The sequence below is a fragment of the Gavialis gangeticus genome, unplaced genomic scaffold (assembly GCF_001723915.1).
Source record: "Gavialis gangeticus isolate Ggan-Ray unplaced genomic scaffold, GavGan_comp1, whole genome shotgun sequence".
NCBI classification, from domain to species: domain Eukaryota; kingdom Metazoa; phylum Chordata; order Crocodylia; family Gavialidae; genus Gavialis; species Gavialis gangeticus.
Window position 1 is genome coordinate 14,976,533 of NW_017729009.1, and position 9,160 is coordinate 14,985,692.

A 9,160-nucleotide genomic window follows, 5' to 3' on the forward strand; every position below is an offset into this window, starting at 1 on the left:
ACACACACACACACACACACACACACACACACACACACAAATGCAGGTGAAAAACTGACTCCTCACTTTCTCCTCACTATTATACAGGTTACATTAGCATCCGCCAGAGCCAGGTTAACTGAAAGACCAGATCTATTTGTATGAATAAATAACACGTGTATGCATGCACTTGCCCATGTTCTCTTGCAAAGGTCCCGCTTCCTGCTAAACTTTCCCACATGCAAATATCCCTCTACATGCAGTCACACTGTCTGTGCAACCAGAATATGCTTGGAATATGCATGCAAGGGCGCACGAGCCCCTGTGGTCTGTGCCCCGTGGGACTAAGCCAACAATTAAACACAAGTTTGCACTGAGAGTTTAAGTCTCTGGCCTCGTGCTCTCCAAGTTGCATCCACTTTTGCATGCCCGGAAAAGTGAGCCCACAAAAGTCGTGCGCCTGGTTTTTGCATGCCAGGCAGTTGCAGATCTCTTTGGCAAGGCACATGAGGGCTTGGGATGTACCAGAAACCCACATGGTATCTGTTTGCACATCCATAACTTGAGTGTGCAGGATTGGAGGTTGGCTTGAGGCTGCCTGAAACAAGCAGTTAGTTACCCTTCTGTTTCGGAGACAGCCTCTCCTTTTATTTCTCATGGGCTCTTGCTGCTGCCTCCAGGATGGTGACCCTGTGAAGGGCATTTCAGTCTTATTAATCTACCCCTGCCTGCAATCACGGATATTTAAAACAAAATTGAGTGTGGCTGCCATTCGTCTTGGCTTTGCTAAGCCTTGTGCTCTCTTAGCCATGATATTTTGGGCTGGGGACTTGCTGACCTCTAATGTGGCTCTAATTGCCGTCTCAAATGTCCATAGCTGTGCAGTTAACTCCTGTGGTCATCATCTCATTAACAGAGTATAAGAAGTCAGTGAGAGCGAGAAAGAAAGTCAAAGTGGCCCAGGCTCCAGCTGATGCACCAGGAATGGCAAAGGAAACAGACAACAGCCGCCCGGCTTCCAGCAACGAGGAATTGTAACAGAGAGCTGACACTGTAGTCCTTGGACCAGGAGCCGAAGATCCCAGCATTTGACACCCAGCTGTGATAGTGTCTCCTTCTGTGACCATAGGCAACTCACTGAACTGCCCTCCTCTGGCTTCCCCACCTGCAAAATGGGAATAAAGACTCTTCTATATCACAGGAGGGTCTGTGAAAACTAGTTCACTGGGACTGGAAACTGCTTTGCAGCTCGCTGTTCAGTGCCAAGTATTATCACTCTCTGAATACACAGATGGTGATGCTGAATACAGGTGATGCTGTGTCCTGGCACTGATGAGCCCCATCAGGCATCGTGGGCAACCTAAGTGGGTTGCTCTTCCATGAGGCCTGCAAGACCAACAGCAGCAGAAGCTTTTCAGGACACTAAATGCTGGGCTGTGCTTGGGGCAGGGGCACTGATGGAAAGCGAGAGGAGTGGCGCAGGAACCGAGGGCTGGATGCATGCCCAAAGGCAGGCGGGGAGGCGAGGCCAGGGAAGAGAGACGGCCCAGATGGTTTCTCTTGGAGCAGGCTCTGGGGCCTGGGAAAGGTCAAGCCTGTAAGTCAGAGCTGCAGCTCTTGCCCAGCAGACAGCCCGGCGGGGACGCATTTGCACACAGATGAACTGTTCTTCAGTCGTGTTTCCAGTGCGTCAGGCCTGAGCCAGTTTTGCTTCAGCATGTGGCAAATGGGGTTCCCTTCCCCATCTAACTGAACCCCCTGTCTGTAGGCAGCCCTTATTGCAGACAGGACCCTGCCCGAAGCTAGCTTTGAGCTCCCTGTGAAAGGACAGTGGGGCTGAGCAGGAGCTGGTGCCACGTTCAGGCCTTTGCTAGGCTGCCCAGATGAGACCCCAGCAGGCAATTGGCAGCATTGGTCTCTCTTCCTTGGGTGAGAAATAGGCAGACAAGGTTCTTTGGGTGAATGTGATATCTTGTATTAGACCAACTTAAATAGCTGGAAAAAAAAGTTTGTAGCAAGCTTTCGGATTTAAAAACCCTTCGTCAGGCTGAGGAAGTCTCCGCAGTTGGTGTGTGCTCTTCCAAATTGCATTTCTCTCCATTCAACATCTGCCTCTGTGCAGGGTGCTCTGGAGAAGCCTCAGCACTGTCAAGATGCTGAAGCATCCAGAGAAGTGGCCCCGGATCCCAGATGTGACAGGTAGATCCTACCCACAGGACCTAGCTCTGAGCAGACCCTGGTTCTGCTCCAGAAAGAGTTGCCTCCTGGGAGCCAGGAGCCCCATGCATGCCCCTGGGAATCAGCATCTGTGTTACTTTAAAAAAAAAACAGGGGACCGGGGTGGAGACTGTGTCTACGTGGCTCGGTGAGAGGCATCATTATGCCATCCCATGAAAAATAGCTTGGAAAGCAACAGAGGGGCTGTGTAGGCAAAGCTCCCGGCCTTGGAGCAGGGTCACCCTGTGCCACCACGTTGGAGCTGATCCCAGCATGGCTGGGATGAATCCCAGGGCTGCTGAGGGGGAAATAAAATAGTAATCCCCTCCCCATCCTGACAGCCGCAGAGATGGGAGCTGTGGGGACTTCACAGGAGCTCAGAGCCCTCCTGAGAGTCCTGAGCATCCCTGGGGCAGCAGAGTGGGGCAGACAGTGCAGGCAGACCCCAAGCTAAAATCAAATGAGGATGTGCTTGGCACGGAAAAGTGGGACTTTGGAGCAGGACCTGGATGAACTCTTTAACTCTCGTAGTCTGCCAGTGCCACCTCGTGGGGGAAAAGTTGATGGCACTGAGCTTTTGGAGTGGGGGAAGGCACATCCACCCCTGGCAAACGGGGCAGCTGTCCGGTGGGCCACCAGCTGCCTTGTCCTCAAAGCCTGGCTGCCGTGGAAAGCAGACAAAGCCAAGAGAGTTTCAAACTGGCTGGCCTGCTTATCTCCAGCAGTGGGGCAGTCAGGGCAGGCTGCAAATCCTGCCCTAGAAGCTGGGGCACTCTTGGGGTTATCCCTGTTATCTCAGCTCCACTGCTGTGGTACCCAAGGGAACCAGGTCCAAGCGGAGCTGGGTCTGTCCCCACGAGCTGCAGCCACATCTCAGACACAGCAGACATCAGCACAGGCTGAGTATGTTGGCCAAAAAAACGGAGCCAGGGATTTGGTGGCTGCTGCCACATTCAGGCTTTTAAATCGCAGGTCTGCTTGTCACAGGTGCCGAGTGCCTACAGGTCCTGCAACCAAGGGGGGGCCAGGGGGCACGGCCCTTCCAGGATCGGGCCCTGCCAAGAGCCCTGTGTTACGGATTTACCTGCCCTGATTTTACCCACGCCAAGTGCAAGCACGAGTGTGTGCAAGTCTCTTGCCGTGCAGTCCCGAGCTGGCGCTGACTGCAGCCCAGGGACGAGCCAGGGCATCACCAGGGGCAGGCACCTGGAGAACCAGCGGAGATTGAAATGCTGCCCAGGCCTTGCATCCACCCTGTCCATTAAAAGCAGTGGCAGATCCCCCATCTCCAGGCCTGGTTTTCACCCCATGGCCTTGTCTTCACTAAAGGAAGGGTAAAAACCCCACTAAAGGTGAGTAGCATCTGGCGATCTCCTGTCGTGTCTGCCTCAGCCTGCCAGCCCAGGTGGCTTCCTCCTCCTAGGGTTTTATCTTGCTCACCGTGAACAAAGAAAACCCCGTTTTTCCTCCCAAGGGGAGAAGCTCAATGCATTTTTGTTGGAAAAAGAATATTGATCAGTTCACGAGATGGAGGCAGCTGTTACTAAGAGAGGATTCACGTCCCCAGCTAACCCTGGACAACCCCACCTTGCAAGGTAAGCGCCTGGGCGCGTGATTAACAAATCTTGTTCTTCCAGTGCCACCCACCACTCGTTGTGCCATGCGGGCTTGGGAGGGTCACCACCCAAAAGGCATCGTGGTCCTGGCTGTCCTGTGCAGACAGCACATCTCAGTCCTTTAGTGACCTCTGCTTTATGACCACAGGTCATCGCAGAGGCTGAGGAGCGGGCCTCTCATCTGGGGTGCTCCCCTCACTTTGCCTACTGGGGCCTTGAAGTGGCATGCAGGCGGCACTACTGCCCCACTGCCCGGCAGTCCTAGGGAGGTGGGGTGGGGGAGGCGAGGATGGCAATAGAGAGCGTGGCCAGCTGAGCTATGATGACCCCGGGCTGGTCCCTAGGGAATAGCCTTGCCAGCTGCACTGATCCTATCGGCTCTGGGACCGGCCAGCAAAACGGGAGCTCGCTACCATCTCTCTGCAGCTTAACCAGACCCCAAGACCAGGACCCTAGCAGGGCCCTGAGGGGTGTTTCATTCCCAGGCTGAAGGCCTTTGCTGAGAAGCTGACAGGGGATGGCATTTCTGCCTGCAAATGGCACGGCAGGGAGATGAGCCCAGGGCAGATTAATAAGCTTCTACCTTCCTTAAGCGCCCAGCTGCCGTGTAAGCTGCTAATTGGGGAGCTCAGCCTAGTCCCTCGCTGACAATTTCCCTCCACATGCTCAACCCTCGTTCCATGTAATTGGCTGCTTAACACAGGGCCAGGACTGGACTAACGGGGTTAGATGTGCAGTCTGATGAGCCAGAGTTAGACCAGAAAGCCGTGCCCTGCTGGGTGGCTCCATGGTGCCTCCTAGCCTCTGCTGCCTGCTCAGAAGAGCTGATGAGAGAGTCGCCGCCCGGGCAGCTCCACCAGGCACAGGCCTCTCCTTTGATCGTGCACAGCAGACCTCAGTCCTTTAAGCAGCTCTGCTCATGACAGTGAGCAGAGTCGCTGCTTGTTAGTACCTGAGCTCCCCTGGCAGGGGATGCTCCGGAAATCAATGCGCCTGACTCCTCTGGTCAAGACATCCCATCGTTAAACAGCAGTAGATCGAGCTAAGTGAACAGGTCTCCCTGTCATCTCCATCAAGCACGTTGTCAGGTTCTCGTTGCCAGATGAAATGCCTAGGACTCGGCGGGTGGCAGGCAGAGGGCTGGGGGGGGTGGTTAGGGTTAGGGTTAGGGGTAGGGGGTGCCAACACAGCGAAGGAATATAGAAGACCGGATGCTGTCACAGACCCTGCTGACAGCCAACCCTACCTGCTGACAGAGCCTGTGCCATCTGGGAGACCCTGTGGTCCTTGCCGCTGGCGATGCCTTGCACAGGGTGTCCAAGTGCTGAATCCAGAGAGAGGGGTCCAGATGCAGACTTCTGAGCTGGGGCCAAATATGTCTGGGGATGCTCAGATGCAACTCTGGGGCTTGAGCCTCTCTCCGAGCTGAGGAGAAAGGCTCCTCAATCCATTAACCCAATTCTCTAGCAAGGAGCATCACCATGAGGACAGGCCCGTGACCCTCTTTAGGGGAGGCATCCATCCAGCCTCTGGGGCTGCTTGTGGGAGTACGAGGAGCAATCTGAGAAGGGGATGTGTCCTGAGCAATGGTGGCTGAGTCCCCTACTCACTCACGAGTGCTGCCAGGGGCCGTGTAGTGGGATCCTTCAACAACAGCTACTCCTCTTCCTACACAGGTGTCTAACCAGACTCTCTGTGGGGAAGTATTTGGTCTGAAAAGAAATCCCATCAAAGGGGATGGAGAGAGACTGAGATCCAAGAAGATAAAGGAAGGCTGGGTAGTCAGTGATCCTGATACAGCATGAAGCTCTCTTGAAAAGGGAAATACTGAAGTGTCCCAACAACAGTAACAGAGTCAGCACTTCCTTCCCCGCGCTGACGGCAGCATGTCGTCGCAAAGCCGGCTTGTCTTACTGGGCCATCCCTTTTGCCTGGGTCATCCCTACTGGGACTTTGCAGCCTATGGTCTAGCATCTCCATGCTCTGTGTCTGACAGAGCTAAAGAGACATCGGTGGGGTTTGAGTGAAGTGCTTTCCTGAGCCCATTGCTTGAGTAAAATAAAACTTTATATGCCGCAACCCATCTAGCCTCATCTTCTTCAGCAATCCCACGCAGTCAAGGAAGATCGTCTTCCATGATTGTCCTATTTGTGGGTATCAAGATGGCTAACGAGGCCAATCTGGGATCCACAGACTCTGTTGCAACTCGGGCACGTGTTTCTGTGCAGGGTGGGTGGCTCCGAATGCTTGATTCAGTCCACGACACGCTGTTCCTGCTGCTCCGGCTTTTCCATCTCCTGTTATCACCATAAGGTTTCAAAGTACTGAGATCCTAGCCCCATAAAGCCATTGGTAATGTTCAGTAACACCCACCTGCATTAGCTTTGAAAATATAAATACTTATTGAAGTCCATTACTTTGTCTAATCATGGCCCTTGGTTTTTCCTTCAATTCATTCTTGAGAAGCAAAGGGTGCAAATAGATTTGGTGGAAAGAGGTAACCAGCAGACCCCAGAGCAGAAACTTTCTGCTGTCAGGAGGCAGTCTGAGAGCACACAGCTTGTGATGGCAGAATCGCACAAGGAGGAAGGGATCTTCTACACATGGGCCCAATAGGGTTCATCTTGGCTAAAGCTCATGGGATTATTTACGTGAGTAAATTGAGCCCGATATTCCCAATCCCGCCCCTATTGAATGAGCAAATACCCAGAAGGCCTAATAATTTACAAGTTTGTCAAGTGTGATATAATTTTGGCAGCTACATTTATATTCAGCAGAGGAAGAGCCATTGCTTTTTTCCCCCTGAGCATCCATTTAAATTGCACTTGCATTTTTTCTGCATCAGGTTTGGCCTGTGCAAACTGGACACATGGGAGGATTCACTGCTTGGTCTGGGTTCACTGCACGGTCTGTATGTCCTACATGCACGGGACAGGGATGAGCACACATTTACACACTCACACGCGCACACACCCACACACCCTGCATATTAGTTTGGTGGGTTTAGGGGGCTTTCAAAAACTGTCCCCTAAGAAGTCTTCTGTGCCAGCCCTGGAGAAATAAAATAACACAGAAGCTGTCCCAGAAAAGGGCAAGGACTTCCAAGAAGCTGACACATCTCGCTCCTTGTGCCAAGACAAATAGCAGCTCTGAAACAATGAACAAGGATATTCTAACATCAGAACTGGAGTCATGTACTGGTTTCCACAAAGGAAAACAGCTATTAGGTTGGTTTCTACTGGGTCAAGATCTGGGTCTGAAATTGCACAAACCAAGAGAGCGTTCAGGGCCGACTTTGCTTTTATTCTGTGAAACATAGCAATGGCCATCTCCACTATTACTTGCCAGCCTTGGAAATTGGTGTCAAACAAATGTATTCTGTTACACATCAGCCTCTTGGTCGACTCAGCAGTAAATTGTCATTTTTCAGATACCTTCTGGGCTGACAATATAAGTTTCACAAGAAGTGAGGTTTTGCCAGATCCTGACATTGCAAGGGCTGTCTTAAAAAAATTGACCACAACACAAAGGTTTCTCTGTAGCATTTGTGACTCAAACACATCTGGGCTGCGTGAGTATGTGGTAACAAGGAAGTAGAGCAGAGTAGGAGCAAAATAAAGCCAAGCAGAACGGGTTTGTTTTGTTTCTCTGTTGGCTTAGCTGAACGAAATGCAAAAAACAAAGGGACGGCAAAGGCAAATTTAAAGCAAGTAACAGTATAGGCCGAACACCAAATCTGTGTTACTTATCCGGAAGACACATTTCTTGGTCTATTAGCAATGATATATACTGCAGTTCCTGCACTGTGTGGTTAAGGAAAGGTCTTGATTCATTCTTTCACAAATCCTCATGTAAATGTCACATACATTTTTCATGAAGAGAGCACATAGCCTTCCCCAGTGTAGGGTTATATGATTAAATCAATCAGTTCAGCGTCTTTTAATGTCACAGCAAAAGCTTGGATGGTTTTCCAAGGAGGACACCTATGGGCACAGGGGTCTAGCTGGTAACACTTCCCTGCCTCCGGAGGCTAGACATGTCACTATGCCATTATCTGGAAATCTGCAATGCTAGAAAAGAAAGGAAAAGTAAGTGGGTGATTGCATATCTATCAGGGCTCCTGGCCTGGGAAAATGTCCATTCCTCTCCAGTAACTGCCAAGAAGTCCCAAAAGGCACTGATTGTTGCCCAGCAAGGTAGTCTGAACATTGTTGCTGCTTACAAGATTCAGGCATCTGTACAGCCTGCAACACCAGGCTATGGTGACTGGCTCAATAGTTTGGGATACAAGAGAGATGAAGACCCAGAGAGGTGGGTTAATAGGCAGAATGCATTCAAAAAAGCACAGGCATATGATTTGTGCCATATATCATCCATCGATCCCGTATGCATCGTGCGGATGGAGGTGTGCTGAATTTCAAAGCCAGGCATTTAATTGCATGATGCACAGAGGTTCAGAAACTTTTGTAGGAAGCGCATGGCAGTGAGAACGCTCCCTGACATTCGAGTTCAACTGTTGGGCCTGTAGTCGGGTGAGAGCACTATGATGAGCATCATGGATACAGTGACACCAGGACTTCCAGCTGAGGTGAAGAATAATCAGAGCGAACGATACAAACCGGTAAAAACCGAGGTGTGTATTCAGGGAGCTGGTGGGGAAGCTCCCAGTATGCAGCTGGTGGGAATGGAGGGCTAGAATCAGGAGTTTGTCTGGGTCAGAGGGGATGATGTCTTTGGGATTCAGGTACCGCTTAGTCCTAACCACCTCAGGGGGGTTTACAAAGGGAGGGACGTGGCGAATTGTCAGGCCCTTCTGAAGGATGTCGAGGTTCCTCTGCAGAGAAAGGAGGAGGCCTTTTGAAGACCGGGATAAGCCTGCCCTGACTCTGCACGCACAGCGGCAGCTGCAGTGCCTCATTTGCAGCTGTATAGTTTGGGTTGATGGAAACAGAGAGCGTTTCCAGATGTCGTGCTCCTAAAATGCAATATTTCCACAAGGGCTGGGCTTGGTTCTTTGTCATCGTGATTGACAATCCTCGCCAGGGCTGCTCTTGGCAAGACAATGGCAGCAAGAATCCCAGCAGAGATTTATGAGGGCTGCTGGGACCGCAGGCAATCTGGGGATATATCCATCGCAGCTGTGTGAAGTATCTGTGTTTTTTAGACTCTGCTTCTGCAGGTTTGGGTTTTCCAGTGCTTACTGCATGTTGCTTTGCCTGGGAGAGAAAGTAGCAGGGGGAAGGCAGCAGGTGACCCGAGCGCCATGAACATGTCAACGCAGGCCACAAAGTCCAATCCCTTGCTAAGGCAGGACCCCCATCCTGGTATCCTGTCCATAAATACATCAA

General features: G+C 51.5%; 1 protein-coding gene across 3 annotated transcripts in view; it reads left to right on the top strand.

Annotated features, from left to right (window-relative positions):
• Nucleotides 1–1,179, top strand: part of RBBP8NL (RBBP8 N-terminal like) — a 33,163-nt gene extending 31,984 nt beyond the window's left edge. The window contains exon 14 of one of the 3 annotated variants that reach the window (XM_019510142.1): nucleotides 857–1,179. In XM_019510142.1, coding sequence (XP_019365687.1) covers nucleotides 857–1,017 — 161 coding nt within the window. In that variant the 3' untranslated portion in view covers nucleotides 1,018–1,179. The remainder of the gene's footprint in view (nucleotides 1–856) is intronic. The other 2 variants (XM_019510145.1, XM_019510143.1) reach the window with 2 other exon arrangements.
• Nucleotides 1,180–9,160: the final 7,981 nt, after the last annotated feature.